We start from the raw sequence: 22,575 nt of genomic DNA on the forward strand, positions 1-22,575 counted from the left end.
TTAGCGCTGCAGCACCCCGTCTACCGGCAGCATCCAGTAGACATATGGTGACATTGAAAATAGGCGAGAAACAATTTTTTTCCCTTTTCTTTGGGGGGGGGGGTGTAAATTGACGACACATTCCCTGAACCACTGGCGACAATGTTTTTGACCCTTCAGGCATTGGGAGCTCAGCCAAGAATGGAAATGCTTTTCGGAGAGAGCAGGAACTGTGGGATAGCTCGAGTCCTCAGTCCCGCCTCCCTCCCTCCATGAGCGTCCATTTGATTCTTTGGCTTTGTGTTACGGTTGTCACACAGCACTGTGTTGAGTCCCTGCTGTGGCCTCTGTCTATCATAGCCTGGAGATTTTTTCAAATGCTTTGGCATTTCGTCTTCTGGAACGGAGCTCTGACAGAACAGATTTGTCTCCCCATACAGCGATCAGATCCAGTATCTCCCGTATGGTCCATGCTGGAGCTCTTTTTGGATTTGGGACTGCATGGCCACCCGTGCTGATCAGCGCTCCACGCTGGGCAAGCAGGAAATGAAATTCAAAAGTTCGCGGGGGCTTTTCCTGTCTACCTGGCCAGTGCATCAGAGTTCAGATTGCTTTCCAGAGCGGTCACAATGGTGCACTGTGGGATACCACCCGGAGGCCAATACCGTCGAATTGCGGCCACACTAACCCTAATCTGACATGGCAATACCGATTTCAGCGCTACTCCCCTCGTCGGGGAGGAGTACAGAAATCGGTTTTAAGAGCCCTTTATATCGATATAAAGGGCTTCGTTGTGTGGATGGGTGCAGGGTTAAATCGGTTTAACGCTGCTAAATTCGGTATAAACGCGTAGTGTAGACCAGGCCAGAGAGTGTGAACGGGGGGTGGTGGCGCTGTTGCTTCTGGACTGAACATTTTGCCACCCCTAGGAATATCTGACCAAATATAACCTTTGGGTAAATAGAGCAGTTTTCCCATGCTCACTAAAGACTTCTTAGATAGCAGCTAAATTTCCTGAAGAGTCCATCTACACTGGGCATATTCAGCAGGATGGGGAGTGGGGGAAAAGTAGGACTGAGTGGGCAAAGACACCTCATAGACTTTAAGGTCAGAAGGGACCATTATGATCATCTAGTCTGACCTCCTGCACAACGCAGGCCACAGAATCTCACCCACCCACTCCTGTAACAAACCCCTAACCTATGTCTGAGTTACTGAAGTTCTCAAATTGTGGTTTGAAGACCCCAAGCTGCAGAGAATCCTCCAGCAAGTGACCTGTGGCCCCACGCTGCAGAGGAAGGCGAAAAACCTCCAGGGCCTCTGCCAATCTGCCCTGGAGGAAAATTCCTTCCCGACCCCAAATATGGCAATCAGCTAAACCCTGAGCATGTGGGCAAGACTCACCCGGAGAGTCCAAAGAACTGAGAATAGGATGTGCTGGGCAAAGAGATTGGGAACAGAAGCCTGAGGAATGGAGACTGGGGCTGGCTAGGTGAGGAAGTGAGATTGGGACACGAATTCCGGGGTAGAAAGAGACAGGTTGGAGGGGATAGGGTGAAAAGGGTCATGCTTGGGGGGAAAATGAACAGAAGATTCTGTACCCATTAGTACCACTCCCTCCACTGTGCCTAGAATGGAACCCAAGGTATCTTAAATCTGATAATTCCTCTGCTCCCAGCAGATATCTGTGAAACCTACTGGCATCCCCCTCTAGCGCTGGTTATGTAGAGGATGACAAACTACTATTACTCTCTGTTACGCCATTAGCTCAAGTGGCCGATATCTGTGTGATTGATCTAACAGTTCCAATCCTGCTGATGGCCCAGGTGGGGGTCAATATGATGGTACTTTGGGTTTTTTTCCAGTTTGCTTTTTCTTAAAAAAACTTAGGAAGTCACACATACAACAGCTACATTAAAAAACATGAAATTGCTAAGTCAAACACTCAAAACTTAGACAAAGCCAGAATTAAGAATGTCCGTGTAACCTTAATTCGGCCCTCTTGTGTGCACTATAATACAGTCTCTCATTATCTGATTACATAATATTTTTTGTAAAGGACTTGTGACTTATTCACTGCACAGGATGGACCTGCTCTGGGGATGAATCAGGATTGGGTAGGGAAGGAGATTGGTCTCCAGGACCCTAGCCTCACTTGTTGCAGAAATTGGAAGGTGTGTAGTGACTGTGGAAGGGGATTGCAGAAACAGAAAGAATGGCTCATGGTTAAGGCAGTTAAATGCTGCACCTAATACATGGATTCTATCCCTGCCTCTTCCACAGAGTACCTGTGTGATGCTGGGCAAGTCACTTAAGCTAAACTTTCCACACAGTCACTCACTGTGATCTTAATTTCCCATTTTTTGGGTAACCCTGGGATCCGATTTGCAGAAGTGCTGTGCACTCACATTGAAGTCAACAGGAATTGTGCTTTCCACATACAAAATGCTATATAATGACAAGTTCTTTGTAAAATCAGATCGTAGGTACCTCTAATTGGGTACTCAAAATTTTTAAGTATCAGGGGGTATCCATGTTAGTCTGTATCCACAAAAACAACAAGGAGTCCAGACTCCTCAAAATTTTTAAATACTTTAGACCTTATATCTCTGTGCCTTACTTCTCCATCTGTAAAATGGAGTAATATCATGCCCCTACCTCACAGGAGTTTTGCGAAGATAAAGTCATTAGCGTATGTGAAAAACTCAAACTGTACTGATGAGCACCACAGAAAAGCCCATGAATAAATTAACAATTCTGTCTTTGGAGCAGGGTTTGAATGGTGTGCTGAATATAAGGCCTGGGATCTTAACAGTGGGGACAAAACAAAATATTGAATAGCTGCTCATTAAGTGAACACTGTCCATTCTGTGGAACGAATGAGGCAGGGGTCCTGTGGAAAAGACAGTATAGTCTTTAATGACATGATCACATATAATACAACAGGCCTGCACTATGGCTGTAGAGGCAACCTTAACTCTGTCATTGCCTATCTTGAGTGCCTTACTTTGCAATCAGGGCTGGCGGCCAATACAAAGGGGCTGCACTCCGTCCACTATTGGGGTGGCATGTCCGGGTCTTTGGCGGGAATTCAGTGGCGGTTCCCTCAGTCCCTCTCTTCCTCTTTGAGCTGCCACCGAAGAGGAAGAGAGGGAGTGAAGGACCCGCCGCTGAACTGCCGCCGAAGAATGGAGCGGCATGATTGACCTGCCACCGAAGTGCTGCCAATCGGCTTTTTTTTTTCCCCCGCCACTTGGGAAGGCAGAAAACCTGGAGCCAGACCTGTCTGCAATCCTAATATTTTTAATGTCGTTTTTGGTGTATATATATATGGCAGCCAGCCATCTAGAAAGATGGTGGCGTAAGAGTGTGTGTATGTGTGTTAATAAATACTAGGCCAATGATTCAGGGCAAGAGACCTGCAGGATTGATCTGCTCATAGCCAGTGACTATATACTGCCTGCTTATGACACAGTAACATCTAACCAATTTATACAGCATGTCCTTCAAATGCAAATTACCTTTCTAAAAGGTTATAATGCTTCACCATTGTTAACATTTAACACTAAATGGAACACATCACTCAGCTTTAGTGTTAATTCATGAGGAAGATCATCAAAATGTCATCTGTATTAAAACCAGCTTTAGCAATACTTACGATGGTGCTATGTCCAGGTGGTTGATGCCAAAACCGGATGTACAAAAGCCTCCCAATGATGTTGATATGGTTAGGAATGCAACAGCCAATGTGTAGTCACAGCCTATGAATCCAGCTGCTACTAAAAATACTGCAGGCCCAATCATTCCTAAAAACAACAACATCATTTAGAAACCTCTAGACTCTTACCATCACAGAGATGCTTAAATGTTATTTATCATACAAAGAACCTAAAACTAAGTTATGTAGTTAGGTGTATTTTCTATATTACTACTGCCACCTAGTGCACAAAACATAGCATGGTACTATTTAAATTAAAATGGAGATTTGCAATTTTATGGCTCCATTAGAAGAGAATCCAGGATGTCTGTGCTGCATGAGCCCATTGAAGTCCATACTGGTGGCAGATAGGAGAGCAAACTTTAATTGGATGAAAGGTCATCAGAAATGACACTGATCAGTCTAGTCTTATCAGATCAGGTCAATTTTATGTATACACTATGATAAAGTTAACAGAGGCTGCAATAGCAGATAAAATGGGGAAAGACTAGAGCTGCGTGAATTATATATTATGAATAAGTTGTCTAAATTGAACACTTTCTTTTTGATGAACTGATCCTGACTTCTGCAAGTGTATTCATTATCTGTAATTGTGTAAACAGATGATTTGATCAACTTTCAGCCTCTGGGTGTTTGTCAGCTGTTTAGTTTGACTGGTCACTTAAGTCACATGTATTGTTTCTGCTCCCTCAGGGGTGACAAACTTTTTAAGACAGGAGAATAATGAACAACAAAAGGTGAATAATGAATACTGATGTTTGGGCACAAATAGCCTCATTCAAATGCCAATATAGCATTGTTCTCTTCATGTGGAGAACAGCCATTCCCCAACCATTTGAGTGACCAGAAACTCATTTGCATGAATATTTGCAAATAGGAAATAAGGGTGGGTATAAGTGAACCAAACCACCATTTGAATTCAAAGGAATGTCTTCAAATACTAGTCTTCAGGCAACTCTATATGTAATTAGTCAAAATAGTCTGAGCTTTGCAAACCATGAGATACCAAACAGGATCAAGAGATTATGAATTCTGTAGTGGGATTCAGACATTATGCTCTCTATAAGTACACTCTAATGGAACAGCTTGCTATTACAAGCCATTACTTTAGATCATCAGTTTCAAATGGTGACCCCATATGCTCCTCAAAAGCGTTAGCTTCAGAAAATTCTGATGCAGTATTTTGTCATAGCTCTTTCCAGTGGGCTCTTTACAATAGGTAAGTTCTGGAGCATCTTGAGACATACGAGCATGCAACCAAATCACAAGTTTCTGGATTTATGTGAGTTTTATCCATGTACTGATATGCCACAACACTTGGATACTGAAAAGATGGCAGCCAGTTGTAAATAAGTTAAAAACATATGCTCTAGCAATACATTTGGAAACTATGAATCCTTCCTTGTCCTCTTTACCACAGATAGATGCGGTTGCATAAAAGGATGAAGACTTGTCTTAATGTCTTTTTCAAGCTAAACGTATCTTGTTAAGGAGTCCTAAGGAAAGCAGAGAATTTCTTTTTAAGATGCATATTTCTGGATTTTTCATTTTGAGTTTTGCTGGCCTGGATTTCAAAATGTCCTGTCAGAATTTTTACTCCTTCCTCAGCTTTGTTAATTAGCTGTTTTTCCTCTAATTTACAGACATGTACAAAAATTGCAACAATTACAGATTTTCTTGGGCACGGGTGACTAAAATCAGCCAGGTACTGCAACCTGGAAGATACCAAGATTAGTCTGTGACAACCACTTCATAACATTCTAAAGTGCACTGAATTACAGATAGTAATTTACGGATCTAAGGGCTGGTTTACACTTATAGCACTGCAGTGTTGCAGCTTAGCGTAGTGAAGATGCTACCTATGGGCACTCCACCTTGCCGAACGGCGGTAGCTACGTTGATTGGAGAAGCCCTCCCATCAACATAGTGCTGACTACCCCAGGAGTCTGGTTGGTGAAACTGCATAACTCAGGAGTGTGGACTTTCCATACCCTTGAGCAACGTAGTTATACTCATGTAAGTTCACACTGTAGACCATGGTTAAGGGCCTGTCTTCACTAGCAACGTTAAAGCGCTATAAAAACCCCACCTCCATAAGGGGAATAGCTCCCAGCGCTGATGCACTGTCTACACTGGCACTTTACAGCATTGAAACTTGCAGCGCTCAGGGGGGTACTTTTTCACTGCCCTGAGCGAGAAAATTGCAGCGCTGTAAAGTGCCAGTAGAGACAAGCCCTTAGTCTCATAGGCGCCGACTCCGTGAGTGCTCCAGGGCTGAAAAATCCAGGGCCCACAGGGAAAAATTGGTGGGTGCCCCAGCTTACCTCCGCCTTGCTTCCTCCCCTGAACATGCAGCCATGTCCTGCTTCTCCCTCCTGCCTCCCAGCGCTTGCGCTGCGAAACAGCTGTTTTGCGCGGCAAGCCTGGGAGGGAGGAGGGGGAATGTGGCGTGCTTGGGGGAGGAGGCGGGGCCAGGGCGGGGATTTGAGGAGGGGTCCAATAGGGCAGGGAGGGGCAGAGTTGGGGCAGGGACTTTGGGGCAGTGGTGGAGTCGGGGCAGGGGCGCGAGCACCCATGGGCGCAGAAAAAAGTTGGTGCCTGTGCTTAGTCTCACCAGGGCCATCTCCAGGCACCAGCTTAGCAAGCAGGTGCTTGGGGCGGCCACTCCGGAAAGGCGTGGCACGTCCAGGTATTCGGTGGCAATTCGGTGGAGGGTCCCTCGCTCCTGCTCAGAGCGAAGGACCTCCCGCTGAAATTGCCGCAGATCGCGATCACGGCTTTTTTTTTTTTTTGGCTGCTTGGGGCGGCAAAACCCCTGGAGACGGCCCTGAGTCTCAGACTTTTAATGATTCCCTCAGTCACTTAGGTGACTGAAAATTTCACCCTTTGATGCAAGCACTGTAAAAGAAATTTCTACTCCAGCAGAATCTGTTTTTCTGAGAAATCAGATGACAAAAGTTGCTTTAAATAGTGGGAAAAAACAGCAGGTTTATTATTATTTAGAAAAAAGGTCTGACATTTAATTTCTTCAGTCATGTATACATAATGTACCCTCAACAGCACAGCAGACAAGAGTTTAGAAGATTTCTAAACTTAAAATGTGCCAAACACACTTCTTAACCCATCCGTTGCTGGGAACAATGGTTCTAATAGTTGAAGGAATCTGTAAAAACATTTGCAGCTCACCTTTTAAGAGCTCTGCTCCCCTGGCTCTCAAGCTTGGGGGAAGGAGGGGAACCGCCCCCCAGCACTCACCAGCGGCGCGGCTGTGAGCCGGCGTGGGGTAGTGAAGTGGGCTGGGTAGCTCCACTTCCCGCCGCCTGGTGAGTGCAGGGCAGGCCCGACCCCTGCTGCAGTCCCCCAGGATGCATAGCTCAGGGGATGGGGTTTGGGGGGGGAAAAAGGGCAAGGGGAGGTAGGGCTGGGGGTGGAGCAGGGTCAGAGGGGAAAGAGGTGGGGCAGGGGCAGAGGCAGCTTTCCTGGGCCCTGCTGTGCGCAGCCCATAAGGGGCTGGCTCAGCCATCCGAGCGATTGGGCTGGCTGCTGGAGCTGGATGCAGCACGCAGCTGCGTAGGGCACCAGGAAATCTGGGGCAATTTGGTGCCCCACATTTCTGGTGCCCTACGCAGCTGCGTAGTTTGCGTATGGGTAGGGACGGCCCTGTTGGTCCATATCAAACCAGTCAAACTTAAGACATATAGGTCCAAAGGAATCCTAGGAAATAGTGTAATACTGATGTTTAGTCCAGCAAGCAAACACGTACATTTTGGTACAACTTCTGCATGTGCCCCACAACTCTTGGAGAGCACCATGATTACCAGCATTGAGGAACAGCACCCCACCCCAAACACACACATACTTGGACTGACGGCAGACCACTGTAAGGAGTCAAACTCATGATGCCTATGTTATCCCTGACTAGGCACCATTAAGTGTTCTAACCTGAAGAAAAAGCATGCACATTATTCACTTAATTTACCTACCTATTAGGGTAAATGTTTTGCGCACGCACACAGTGGACAAGTTCTGTTTTTCCCTTAAGTAATCAGCAATTTGACCAGACATGATTATACACAGCCAGCACCCAAAATAAGGCAGTGCAGATAAAAATCCATTCTGGAGAGGAGACAAAAATAAACATAAAATATTCTGAAAAAGCACTTATGCGGCAGCGATAAGAAGATACTTTACTAAAAATGTCAAGTGAGCCAACAGGATAGCCATCTGTTCTTTCATAAGACAATCAGATATCTGGTGATAAGGTAGGCAGATCATTACATTTTTTTACACAATTATTTTATTACATTTCAGACCGCATGAGTGCATGAATACTGCTCAGAGGCCACCACATACAGTCAGTCTGATAAGTATTCCGTTTAACAAAAATGGGCTTGGAAATGATTGTCAGATGAAAGCCAACAACTCAATTTAAAGGACAAAAGAGAAAAGAAGTAGAAAAACTCTATATAGTCAGGCTAACATACACCAAATGGCCAAGTCACAATTCTTAAGGCTAACAAAATGTTGATAGTTATATTAAACCTCATGGTTCAGAGTTTAATCTAATATCTATTAGGGATCCACTTGAGACCTAATGTGGGCGGGTCAGATTATCGCAAATCTGCCTTTTGTGGGGTTTCTTATCCAATGGCAATTCCTACATCCTTACAGGCCCTTACAGTGTTGCCACTAAATAAACTGCAACACACACATATTGACTTCCACAGAAGCAGGATTGGGTCCTTAGTGTGCCCTTGTACTATTCCAAGTGGTTCATCTGATGTAGGAAATCTAAACTACTGAACTGTGATATATGGTTCCCAAATTAACTCAACCTTTTTGCCTTTGCATTTAACTGGAGGACTGATTATCTGTAGTGGAAGGGTAATTTGCAAGTATCCGATGTAGTCTTTGACTTGAAGAAGCGTTTGGATGTTCACTGGATGGGGGATATCTCTTAGCCATTAACAAAATGATAGGCCAAAAATATTATGTTACTCATTAAATGTAAAATAAATCAGGGAACAAGAGAAATTTCTGTATGGCATTTAATTTTAAATCAAAGCTTATTGCTATATTTGAAAACTAAAGCACAAGTCTCATCCCAACAGGATTCCTCCTAATCAACACTCAGAGATGCTACCCGTTGTTTTTTAAACTTCTGCTTTTCAGAAGAGGAATAAGTAAAAACACCTAAAATCAAGAGACAGTCTCAGCAATAAAGATCCCCCTTGTGAAGTGCCTTTCAAATATTTATCAGCATTTTAACAAATTCCTTTTTATGAGTTAGACAACTAATCTGATACCGGAATAGTGTTGACACTGTGTGGCAGCTTTGCATTTTAAATGTTAATGTAATTTCCAACTGAAAGTGTGGCAATAGGCTAAAACAGCACTCTTATGCAAGTGATTTTTTTTAAAAAAAATGTCAAACATGTGGCAGTCTGAAGTCAACTTGCTTTAAAAACGCCAGGGATACAGGAAAGGTGCACTCAACACAGTACCTGCTAACATTTAAGCAACAGTTTTATACAAAGTAGCAAAATTAAAGGCTGTGGTGGCAGACACCTCTGTCATGGGCTTGCTTGAACAGCTCCCGAGTCAACCGGCTGTGTTATATAGGAAAGACACTAAGCTATGCTTTCCAAGCTCTTATTTAACTCTGAGCGCCTCTGAATTTGTTCCTTGCTTACTTCTCCTGGCAAACTATTTCAACAGTGATGCTGGAACTTTCTTCTTAATATATGCATCACAGTCAAGTGGCTGGGGCACCTGCCTAGGAATCAGGACATCTGGGTGCTGAGCTCAGTCACTGACCTGCTGCATAAATATGGGCAAGCCACTTCACCATTTCCCTTGGTGTGTCTCATCTGTTTAGATTCTGATAGACTTTTTCAAAGGTGCTAGGCTCTCATTTGTGGCTTTGAAAATTTTCCTCTGTAAGCAAAGTAGGCCTCAATCACAATTGAAACCTTTAGGTGCTACTGTAATACAAATAAATGAAATCTAAATCAAGGGTTCTCAATCTTTTTCTTTCTGAGGCCCTCCACAACATGCTATAAAAACTCCATGGCCTGCCTGTGCCACAACAACTCATTTTTTGCATATAAAAGCCAGGGCGGCCTTAGGGGGTAGCAAGCAGGGCAATTGCGTGGGGCCGCACACCACAGGGGGCCCTGTGAAACTAAGCTGCTCAGGCTTCGCCTTCAACCCCAGGTGGGGGGCTCAGGGCCCTGGGCTTCAGCGTCATGCGGTGAGGGTTTGGCTTTCTACCCTGGGCTCCAGCAAGTCTAGCACTGGCCCTGCTTGGGAGCCCCCCAGGTGTCCCGGACCCCTAGTTGAGAACCACTGATCTAAATTATAATTTTCCTGTTGTTCAACTTCAGCCCGTCAATCTTGTGAGAGGAAAAACATTAGACACTTCTTAAAACATCATCCTCATTTAGGTATTTACACAGCATAAGCACGTTTCCCCCTTTCAGGATAAATAATTTCAATAACTTTATCATTTTCTCTTATGTCCTGTCATCATATTCCTGAATTATGCTACATTTTTGGACTTCAGCTGGGCTGTAGCACAACTAAATCCTGTATTACAACAATGATTTGTATTTTACTTCTGCTGAGAAGGAAAAAAGGAAAAGGAATACCATGTTTTAAAAGGGATCCCATCAGATTAAAAAACGTTGCCTAGATTTCAGATAAAAGAGTTAAAATTAATTTAAGATTATAAGAATGGCCGTAGTACTGGGCCAGACTAATGGTCCATCTAGCCTTGTATCTTGTCTTCCAACAGTGGCCAGTGCCAGGTGCTTCAGAAGGAATGAACAGTTTCAAATACTATACCTGCACATCAACCCCCAATATTTTTGGTTTGATCATTTCTCTTCCTCTTTTTTTTTTTTTTGTTGCCAATATCCATCAACTCCTCTTCCCCCTGATGTTCCCCCCCCAAAAACTCCCCAAAACCTGCCAACTAGGCAAACAAAAAAACCCAATCCCACCTCAAAGAGAAACTGATTATGCTGAGGAAACTATGAACCTGACTGCACACAAAGCATTAACAAATGCACAACAAAAATAAACTCAAAAGAATTCTGAGAAAATGTATTTTCCCACCTAATCTTTCAGTTAAAGTAATCTTAGATGTTCTAATAACAGGTAAAAAAAATTCCAACAGAAAAAGTGATTTGGTAGTAGGTGCCTAAGGTCCTACCAAATTCACAATCCATTTTGGTCAATTTCACAGTCATAGGATTTTAAAAATGGTCAGTTTCATGATTTAATCTATTTAAACCTGAAATTTCACAGTGTTGTAATTGTACGGGCTGTTACTGAGGTTACTGTAGCGGAGATTTCGGTACTGCTGCTGGCAGCAGTGTTGCCTTCAGAGCTGGGCAGCTGGAGCCCAGCTCTGAAGGCGGTGCAGAAATAAGGGTGGAAATACTGCAACCCCCTGAAATAACCTTGCGACCTCCCTGCAACTCCCTTTTGGGTCAGGATCCCCAATTTGAGAAACACTGGTCTCCCCTGTGAAATCTGTATAGTATAGGGTAAAAGCACGCAAGAGACTAGATTTCACGGGGGGGAGACCAGATTCCATGATCCATGACACGTTTTTCATGGCCGTGAATTTGGTAGGGGCCTACAGATGCCCCTTGAACTAAGTCCCTTGGGACAGAAAATATTACAGTGTAGACAGGATCTCAGATGTATCCATTTAGTCCTGTAGATACACATTTTATTAGCTGATACTTTACTATTTTCTAATTGCACTTGTAGCTTCCTCTTGTTCCTCAAATTTATGCCACTTTCAGTACACTGATTCTTCCTTCTTCTGAGACGTATTTATTTAGGAATTCTATTTTCTCCCCTTCCCTGTTCCACTATGCTCCTACTTTTTATGATTATGATTATTATTATAGAAAAGGACAATCTTTGCCAGAACACAAACAAAAACAAAAAGAACAGTGGAGAGAGAATACGGTGCAATTAAACAATGTTAGTAGCTATGGAATAATTTAATGGACATCAGCAGGAAAAATTCAATACGTGGAGACTAGTGATGACATGTCAATGACAATCTGGGGTAGAATCTGAGCTTCCTGACTGAGTACCCTGTTCTAAACACTAGACCATATCACCACTCTACTACACAGAGGAAAACTAAGTCATGAACTATAACAGGAAATGGATTGGAATATTTTCATTTTATCTCACCTCTTGTGCATCAAACCGCAAGATCTCCTTCATGTACGTAGGCAATAGTGTGAGAAGAGTGTAGAAAGTCCAGTTATAAGAAAAGTGTGCCACTACAATAGCCCAGAGTGGAACGGATTTCAACATGGGTTCCCATGGTACAGACTTCTGAGTAGAAAGCTAGAAAAATGGAGGGGAATAATCAGGACAACGCCTAGCAATATTTATTCCAGATATTTTGAACCTTACCTAAATCTGATTTTGCATTCTGAAGAGCACATTCAAAGTCAACCTGAATCCTTAGATGTGTGTTGTTTATTGTTAATTATAGTAACTGAACTAAACAAAACTTGACAAATCAGGAAGCAAATGGAAAGTCAGAAATCTATTATGGAGTCAATTATTATGCCATATTTTTTGCCTTTTAATTTAAAAAAGCTATTGCAGCTGAAACCCTACTGAAACCAATAATACAAAAGTGGGTTTATTCCCTCAATTACTTTGGTATGTAGGTGTGACATTATCTGATTAAACTACGACCACGTAGCTCGTTGCTACCACTGTTATACAATTGCAACAAAACTTGTTCAAAATGTGGCACGTAAGAGGTCTATGGAAACGTTATGATTCACTGAATATGATTATGCTATTTGTATGCATGTATCATTTTTGTAGCTGAAGTTAGGAATATTAACTATTACCTGTATTTCTAAGGTGTTGCTTCTGGGTAACACCAACAAGGTGTTTACCCAGAACATTGTGAAGGAACTATTCAAGTAGAATGGCCCATTAAAGAATACTCATCTACTCTTAATGGACTCCTCCCCTACCCCCATCTCTAAGTGAAGTCATGCATGGACATGTGACTTGCCCATGTGACTCCAAACTCCATCTTTTACCTGTAATTTTCCACAGTAAGAACAATGGGATTCCCTTCCCTTGAGAGAAGTTACAAAAGGCACTGGAAACATCTCAATTTTGCCTCTTTCCTGCTCAAGCCTTTGGTCTATGGACTTATACAAATGGGAGCATTCTAACCAAGGGACTGAGGACCTTCCAATGATTTGGAAGCAACCAGAGACTTGACTTAAGCCAACAGTTTATTCCATCACTGCTATAAGCCTGAAAGAAGAACTTTGCAATTATTGTATGTATTTGATTCCTTTAACCAATTTTAACTCTCACCTTTCTTTCTATAAATAAACCTTTAGATTTTAGATACTAAAAGGATTGGCAAAAGTGTGATTATTGCGTAAGACTGAGTTATATATTGCCCTGGGTGTGTGGCTGGTCCTTTGGGATCAGAAGAACCTTTTATTTGATGAAATTGGTTTTAAAGAACCACTCATCTCTAAGTTTAGTGTTTTTGGTGGTGATACAAGGACTGGAATGCCTAAGGAAGCTGCTTTTCTGACTTCTTGTTAGCCAGTGTGGTGAAATAGAAGTTTACTTTTGTTGCTTGTTTGGTATATCCTATGGGAGAATAACCACCAGTTTTGGGGTGTGTCTGCCCTATTTCTCAGCAGTTTGTCCTGAATTTGGTATTCTCAGTTGTGACCCATAAAGGCCCAATTACAGCAGGCAAAACTCTTATTTTTTTGATGTGTTCAGGCTTCATTGAAAAAGCACTAAAAACATAGAGGAACATTTTTGCTTGTCCTATATTTGGTATGTTGCAAACAGACAATGATTTCAAGTAGGCTTGAAATAAAAAAAAAATTCTGAATGTTTGTACTCCTGTAACAACTCAACTACCCCCTCCTTACTACTATCAACAATTAGGGACTTAAAATCACTCCTCAAACACATGTGAACTGAATCTCTCCTATTCTGAGATCTTGAGCATTGAGAGCACCATAGACTCTCAACATATAATGCTTGCATGTCTTGTAGTTAATAATCATTTGAGTCCATTCATTTCTGAATTATGTAAGTGTTCCTGTATGCACCCAAATCACTTATCAAAATGTGACATATGCCAACAGGCCAAACGAACCTTTTTTAAAAAATGCAAAACATTGCGACTCCCATGTCTCAGTTTAATGATCTGCAAATAAGAGCTCCACTTTTCTTTTTAAAAAATCCATTTTAGTATGAAGTATTTTTGTCAATCACAGTATCTTTTATGCAAAATTAGACACAGAAGCAAAAATCAATGTCTAGAGAAGGGGTCGGCAACCTATGGCATGCGTGCCAAAGATGGCACACGAGACGATTTTTAATGGCATGCTGCTGCCTGCCAGAGCAGCGTGCCACTAAAAATCCTGCCCAGCCCAGCCCGCTCTTCTCCGCCCTCCTCCCATCCCGCGGGGGCAGGGAGCAGAAGCATAGGTGTGCCCAGGCACACCCTAATGCTGGGGTGGGCAAATGGCCCCACTCTCTCAGCGCGGCAAGCATATCCCCTCCAGCCCCCTGCCCTGACCCCCCCTCACACACACCCCAGCCCTCTGCGCTGAGCCCTGACCCCCGCCCCCCCCGCAGCCCTCTGCCCTGAGCCCCGCACACTCCCCAGGTCCCTGCCCTGAGCCCTGTACCCCGCTCATACACACCCAGACCTCTGCTTGACTCCTTCACCCACCTCCCCCCTGACAACCCCAGCCCTGACTTTGTCACCCCCATACATACCCAGCCCCCCCTCACCCTGATACCTGCACCCCCCTCACATGCCCCCATCCCTCTGCCCTGACTCTTGCACCCCCAAACCAGGGAGAAGGTAGGTACCCACTGTATGTGGGCAGGGCCGGGACCCAAGACCGGCAGTGGGCTGAGCGGGTCTGGGGTCCCGGCTGCCAGCCCCGCACAGCCTGCTGCCGGTCTGGGGTTCTGGCTGCCAGACCCTTGCCAGCCGGGGTCCCGGCTGCAGGCCCCGCTCAGCCCACTGCCGGCCTAGGTGAACAGAACCCAGACCAGCAGAGGGCTAAGCAGGCTGGCAGCGTAAGATCAACATTTTAATTTAATTTTAAATTACACTTCTTAAACATTTTGAGAACCTTGTTTATTTTACAATACAACACTAGTTTAGTTATATAATATATAGACTTAGAGAGAGAGACCTTCTAAAAAACATTAAAGTGTATTACCGGCACGCGAAACCTTAAATTAGAGTGACTAAATGAAGACTCGGCACAGCACTTCTGAAAGGCTGCCGACCCCGGTCTAGAGTCTGCATTTCCCCAATTACTCTCCTTTAATTATACATCTCTACACTGTCCAGGCAGAAAAAGGTATGTTGTAATGCAAATCAATGCATTAACAGGCAACCCATGTTGCTAGAAAATGTGGATGGCATGCACCTGTGTATGTTGTCATACTGCAGTCACCTTTTGGGGATATTTACAAAATTAACATGCATTCACATTACTTTTTGATTAAACATATTCAAGGGTAAAACTTGCTTTCTTTTTGCCAGGTATCTCTCTTTTCATGACTAATGATTGTTTCTCTCTGATCTAACAGTCCAGTATCTTAACATCCTTTGTTTTATTTGATTTTTTTTTATTAAAGTTTGCTCAGTTGCTTCAAATTAAGAATGTTGATCTAAGCTTCAATTTTTCCTTCAACATTATGGCGGGTTTGTCCCTCAGTAGCTCCTGCTCTTATTAAAACAAGAAAAGCTGCATCAAAGCTACATACCTGATCTTTGAGGGAAGAAAGAATATATTCCCTTTCAGTGGGAGAGATTCTTCTGTGAGTTTCCGGAGTATCACTCACCAACCAGATCCAGAAGAGGAACCAGAATACTCCAAGTGCACCTTCCATTGAAAATAAATGCTGCACATTAAATTGAAGAAAGCCCTCAGGTACTACACAGATACAAACACTTAGAACCACAAAGGGGGAAAATGATTCTCTCAAGCAAATAAAAATGGCATTAGAATATTTGGGCCAAACTCTACCCTCATACCAACAGTCCCTTTTGGTGAGAACAGAGAATGGACCTTAACATTTAGTGTGGGCAAGGATTCATATGCAGGACCTAGCATGGCGACATCTTCAAAGTGACTTTATTTGCAATAATGGTAAATAATGAATCTGTTGTCAGTCCACTACATGGAACAGCTACAGGGCAAGGTGTCTGGATGACACAGGAAGGAAGTAACATATACAAAATTTTAATCTAAAAAATTCACAAGATGCGCAGTTTTGAAGAGCCCAAGTGACTGTAGTATATCTATTTTTTAAATATAAAAATAATAAACTATGGCTGTGTTAAAAAATGTTATTTAACAACAATAATAAAATTGGCAGTCGCAGCAATAAATACTACACTATAAATTATGGAAAACAGTTTCTGTGGTGGAATACCAGATCACAGCAGTACTACTCAATTGTGTTTGTTTTATATAATAAAAATGGTCTTCTCTTTCCACTAGTTTATCCATGTTTTTCTGCTTTTAACCCTTTGTTTTGCTTGGAGGTTAGGTTGGTTTTGTTTTTTAGGAACATGAAACCAGGAGCTGTTTAATACTTCATAATTTATTCCTGGTCTCCCCTCTCAAATAAGGTAGATTTGGAAGTAGGCCAGATACAGGGGAAGGGTTGTTGAAAGCAGCAGTTGAACCTGTGGTGGTCATTTCAAATACATTCTCTCTTTCCTTGAGAGCTATCATCAGCTTTTAGGATGCACTGAGCTATCATCAGCTTTTAGGATGCGATTCTCAGTAGGAAGACTACATCCTACTTTTCAATGCACTCTTTAGTGAATCCCTAGCTCAACTCCTGTGGCTTTGCTAGTGAAACACTGAGTTTCACATTGTAAATGGAGAACACATGCAAGTTACTTTTGAGAAGGTCTTCAGATAAGAAGAGCATGTTTATTCCAGGGATCAAAGTTAACTCAATTTCACACAGCAAACAAGAAATTCAAGTGCTAGGTTTTTCTACATTGATTGACCTCAGAATATTTGATGGGTAACAGCATTTAGCCCAATTTAAGGACAAATTTGCTTACTGAAGGCATAGTTTACAGCCTCCTACAGGAATTTACCTTATATTAAAGGCAGCAGTTTCGCTGAAGAATCAAGCAACAATGGAAGCAATGTTTTAATGTTTTTGGAAATCTGGATCAGAATAAAACAATAAACCCTTATATTTCTCCTGGGAAATATATAATAATATATATAATTATATTTTCCCTCAGGAAGTTCTTGTGAATCACTGTTCTTGTAAAGCAGGGGAAAGTGCCTTTAGATTTTCCATGACAGAAAACGTCACTGCATCAGCAGCTTCAGAATATGGACAAGCACATCTTTAGAAGTATTTGATCACTTATTTGCAATCCTATGGTAAGAGGTGTCATAGAAATGCAAAAGGAAATCTTCACTAGAGGAGTACGTTTGGAATTTAAAAAACCCAAATACTTACCAAATATGTAGAATACATAAATCCAGTTAACGTAGTAGCAAATTAAGCCAGACAATGGAAGAGACACAACTGTTCCTAACTGTGCACCTAGAAGAAAACAGTTTGTTTTTCAATTTACCAATGCACATTTAAATAGCATATGGGTTGATCCAAGAAAACATACAATGGCTGGAATTACCACTCGGATTTTGTTGTTGCTGCAATTGCTGATTTACCATAAAGAAGTGTGCAGATAAACATTTTCACCACCACTAGAGGGCTGTCATTTCAGCTACTGGGAACAACAATCAAGTTCAACAGTAGTACTGTAACTGCTTTGATAAAATGAAAAAAAGGAATTGCAAAGTCTCATAACATTGAACGCTACCAATGAAAGATCTATGAAAGAGTTCTTGGCCTATTACTGATCTCTGATAAACTGGTGGGCTCCAAATGTGAAATGGAGGCATACTAAAAACACAGTTCGACTCTGAAAAGTGACAGCAAAAAAAGGGCACTTTTCTTAGTCAAAGATCTGTTCCCTACAAATCTTCTGAGTCACATCTACTGACTCCCCCACTCAGTTTTTACTGCTCTTAACGGCTGATAGCCATGCAAAGGCAGCACAGCTATGAATGTGAAAGCTGGATAGTATTCCCTAGAACTGTTAACTAGGTTCCATTTGTAGGGCCACCATCTGCTCTCAGTTATGCAAGGCAAATCCTATTAACCTCAGTGGGATTGTATAGGTAACAGAAGAATTTCATGTGCAAAGCTATTACTGGTGATACTTCATAAGCAGGAAAGAACCTTTCTTGACTTTCCAATCCAAGATTCAAGTCGAAGAGATGGCAGTTAAGGGGGAAAAAGACATCATAGTGCTTGTAAACTAAGGAAAATGATTCCCAGCTTAGATTAAACACAATCAGTACAGAATCTCAAAATGTCATTTTACAAAATCACTTTCCAAACCTAGTCTGAAACCAGCAGATATCACTGTGTTGATCTGTTGGTCAGATAGGTTCAAAAAGTAAAAACAGACTAAGGTGTCTGAACTATGTTCTGGCTGAAATAGGGCAATATGAAGAGATGTGATCACATTCAATTTGGGAGAACGCTTCAGTCACAAATTGGCTATTTAAACAAAACACAATGTTCACGTAAAACACACATCAAAATAATAATTCCATGGATATTTAAATGGGAACTATATATTACTTTAACATTAAGTGTTGACAAAAGAAAATAAGCCCAAAAATCACAGTACTGCCAAGAATGAAAACATGAACAAAGAATAAAAAAGATTGTTCTCTGAATTTACATTTAAGGTGTCTTATCTAGCATAGTTCCTGCCCACTGAACAGGGTTTGGAATTGATAGACTGATTCTCCTCTCACTTATATACCTAGCTTATGCCACTGTAACTTTGTTAACTTCTTTGGACTCTATCAATTCTCTCTTTTTACTCTTGACTGTGACCATCTTTCCTCCTTGGTTCCTAAATGTTTTAGTTTATTTACTATACAGCATCTTTGCTGCATAATTTTCAGTAATTTGTTGCACCATCGTATATAACATAACTCTATCAAAGTGTTTTAGGACCACAGAGACAAGTTGTATTGCACTGTACTTTCATGTGTGGAGCAGAGAGAAAGGAGAGTCTCTCTCTTGTTATTATGGGCTATTTTCCTAAGTCATTATCTTGAAGAGATATCTGAGAACAAACATTGAAACAGTAAACAATAGCTTGCATAATGAAGGTAAATTATGTTTTTAACTAGATACATGAATAGTTTTTAAAAGTGTTAATAGACTAAACATTTATAATCCTGTTATCAATCTGGACATTTCATTCTCTTTCACCTGCATACGAAATGCTAAGGAGCTTGCTGCGTTCCAGTGGTGGAGCCCAAGATGACCACATGGCATGCATAGCAGGAAAGGTGACACCCTGGAAAACAATTTTTTATTCTGTTGAAATATATGGTAATTCCAGAATTATCTACTCAAACTTTCATGCGTCAATTAAATCATATACTTCAGAACAGCAGCACAACCTATTAGTCTCATGAATCAACGAGAAGTTGTTTGACAAAAAAATGCACACGGACAGTTAGGCAGAATTAATCTTTTGCTTGCGAATATGCCTTGTGCATGAAGAGGATGCAAAAGTACAAATAAAATAATTCTCTTTTTAACTCTTGGTTTCCCATATGCTAGACAGGGGTTCTCAAACTTCATTGTACTGCAACTGCCTTCTGACAACAAAAATTATTACACAACCCCACAAGGGGGTGGGCTGAAGCCTAAGCCCACCCAAGCCCTGCCACCCGGGCAGGGAGGGCCAAATCCAAATCCCAAGAGCTTCAGCCTAAGGCAGGAGGCCTGTAACCTGAAGCCCTTGGGCTTCGGCCCTGGACAGCAGGGCTCAGGCTTCAGCCTCAGTCCCCAGCAAGGCTAATACTAGCCCTGGCGACCCCATTAAAATAGGGTCCTGACCCACAGTTTGAGAACTGCTGTGCTAGAAGAACAAAACTATTTTGATACAGGAAATGACTCCAATTTGGATTAAGGGTAATACAAGACAACGTGGTGTACCTCTCCGAGCCCCTCCAAGACTCTGACTGCTATGAGGTATCCAACCCCCAAGTCCGCCGCTAAGGGGGTGAACAGAGTAAAGACAGCGGTACCCAGGATGCCAAACCCCAGCAACAGCTTCCCTCCTATTTTACGTGCAAAATATCCACCAGGAATCTGAGTAATGATGTAGCCGTAGAAAAAGGAACCAAGGATCCATCCTTGAGTATCTGCATCCCAAGAATACTTTTTCCCCTGAGGAAGGAAAATAGAAAAGGGCTTAACTAGGACTCTTTCTGCATCATGCAATATTAATATCAGACAAAGAATGTAATTAAACCATGGTTCATTATTTAGTCCTGATGGCTAAACTTTGCAGGTCTCACTGCATTTCATCTTGGCTTTTACTCACTTGGCCTTTACTTAGGCAGACAGTTTTTGGAATAGGCATAGCCTGATGCAAGCCAAAAAGCAAAGAGAAAGAAGGAAAGGAAAGTAGAGGTGAGACAAAAAGATTATATGGGGCAGGATAAGCAGCAGATGGAAAAGCAGACAAATGTATATGAGAGCAGCAAGGTTATGGAAAGGAGAAGGTTGTGATTACATTAAATTCAAGAATAGACAGGGATGCACTAGTGTGTGTGAGAGAGATCAGAGTAACGGCATGGGCAGACAACCTTAGAAGAAGACTGGAGGACAGAATGGTAAAAGAAGAGACCAGAGGAGTGAAGTTTTCAATTATAAAGGTAAGAGATAGAAGGGCACTGACAGATGCAGAGGTGGTGGCTTTGGACAGCATGACACACAGAAGTTCTGAATCATCATTAATTATTTTCTGAGAATCCATGTGTGTGTTGGGCACTTCACAAGGACAAGGAGGGATCTGGTCCCTGCCCCAAACAGCTTCTGGTCTAAATTCAGACACGACTCAACAAGCAAGTCCTAAATGAGCCAAAAAGGTGAGTCAGGATGAGTTTTACACTAATAAGATGCACAGCTGTCAGTTAAGACATGCACACATTTTTATGGGCCCTCAACTTTTTTATTTTTTTAAATCATCAACTCATTTTTCATAGGCAATATGACAAAGATTCTAGGAAGAGCTTCAGTGAAGAGAGATGGCTTGGCAAATCGGTGTTCCAGGGGAGAATGGAAAAAAGCACTGATATGGAAAAGAGTAGGAAACAGAAAGGAAAAATCAATGTGTTTGTTAGAAATGGATCAGAGAAGGTAGTTTCAAAGGTCAGAGAGAGGGAAGGAAAGAAAGGGGATGGATATGAAGGACCACCCAGAACTGTAAGAGAGATCACAAGTGAGTAGATAAAGAATATTATGTATGCAGTAAAGATGTAATGAAACTTGTCTCTTTCATTAAAACAAAATTTCATACAAAGTCAAGACTATGAAAAACAGATGTAGCTTAATAATATGGCAGAGACATGGAGTTCTCAATTGCTCTGACGCAGATACAACAGGAAATGTCCACTTCACACATACAATTCAGAGTGAGTCATATTAGACCTACAAGGTCAGTGTAGCCATTTTGCTAAGTACAGTTTAGAAAGGATGTAATACAGTCTGTCCTTTAGGACAGCACATTATTCACCTAAGGTCTCAGAATAGCTCTAAAAGAGCCAATCTATATTCTGAGAAGGTCTGCTGGTAAAAAAAACAAACAAAACAGTGCACTGCTCCTCTACTGTTAATAGAGCAGTTAAACATGAAACATCAAACTCAATCGCAGCATGCTGTTGAAAATAACATCACATATTTTAGAAAATACATATTAAATCCTACCGTTGTATTCCGAGGTACGTTTAGGGCAGAAGAATGTTCTGGACACATTTTGGAAGTTGTATTCTTTGCTAAACTTGTATTAGCTTCTACCATGTCTACAAGAGCAACACTTAGATTCACACGTAACGCATACAACAGGAAGAATCCAAAAAAGGCCAGTAATGCTAAATTGTAGCGAGCGGAGCAGCATGTAGGCACTGAAACAAGAGATTTTAAAAAGTTAGATGCTGCAAAAAAGGACAAACAGCATTTTGGTCAGTATAATTTAGATATTTATGTATAAAAAGTGAGAAAACAAGTTTATTTACCCTGAAAAACATATTTTAGATATTGAGTGACTCAGTGGGAGTGGGAAGAAAAGTTTTTGATCTAGTTCCCTGCTGACATGCAAACCATACAAGTGTAGCAACTCTCCCAAACATATTGGCAGTTAAGAGCTTATATACCTATTGGTCAAAGGGCTGATCCTCAAGCATAAATGTAGTGCATGATTTTTACAAAGGGGATTTAACAGTATGGTTACAAAGGTTTCAAGAGGTCTTTTGAAACATGGTGATTCAAAATGAAACCTCACAATAAAAAAACCCTAAGATTAGTGGCAAGTATGTTATACACTTGAAAATGTGTGCAGTAGCTTGTTTCCCTTTGTGACTTAAGAGATTTATAACTCTCCAATGAACTCAGCCTTGGATCTGGAAGTCAAGTGGGTTCTGCGTTTCACATCACCAGCACTAATATAGATTCTGTAGATAGAACATGGCATCATCAATAGAATTGAAAATGTGAGCCATGAAAGTCCAGCTTATGGTCTCAATGCTGATGGGACTGAAGAGCAGTAAAAATGTATCTTTTGGATCAGTAAAGTGACTAGATCTGTTTGCTACACCTGGAAAAAAAAAATCTTACCCTCTCCTTTACAGCCAGAGGGATATCTCCAGCAGCTCAAATAGTGCAACTCTTAG

At 41.8% G+C, this 22,575-nt stretch overlaps 1 protein-coding gene across 2 annotated transcripts in view; it reads right to left on the reverse strand.

Moving 5' to 3' along the window:
• Positions 1 to 22,575, reverse strand: part of SLC17A5 (solute carrier family 17 member 5) — a 37,084-nt gene that overhangs the window by 8,094 nt on the left and 6,415 nt on the right. For both annotated transcript variants that reach the window (XM_045011886.1, XM_045011887.1), the window contains exons 2-9: positions 21,614 to 21,810; positions 19,838 to 20,071; positions 19,103 to 19,190; positions 17,261 to 17,347; positions 15,530 to 15,648; positions 11,918 to 12,076; positions 7,681 to 7,813; positions 3,638 to 3,785 (exon numbers count right to left, since the gene is read on the reverse strand). In XM_045011886.1, the coding sequence (XP_044867821.1) occupies positions 3,638 to 3,785; positions 7,681 to 7,813; positions 11,918 to 12,076; positions 15,530 to 15,648; positions 17,261 to 17,347; positions 19,103 to 19,190; positions 19,838 to 20,071; positions 21,614 to 21,810 (1,165 nt within the window). The remainder of the gene's footprint in view (positions 1 to 3,637; positions 3,786 to 7,680; positions 7,814 to 11,917; positions 12,077 to 15,529; positions 15,649 to 17,260; positions 17,348 to 19,102; positions 19,191 to 19,837; positions 20,072 to 21,613; positions 21,811 to 22,575) is intronic.

The sequence above is a fragment of the Mauremys mutica genome, chromosome 3 (assembly GCF_020497125.1).
Source record: "Mauremys mutica isolate MM-2020 ecotype Southern chromosome 3, ASM2049712v1, whole genome shotgun sequence".
Classification (NCBI taxonomy): domain Eukaryota; kingdom Metazoa; phylum Chordata; order Testudines; family Geoemydidae; genus Mauremys; species Mauremys mutica.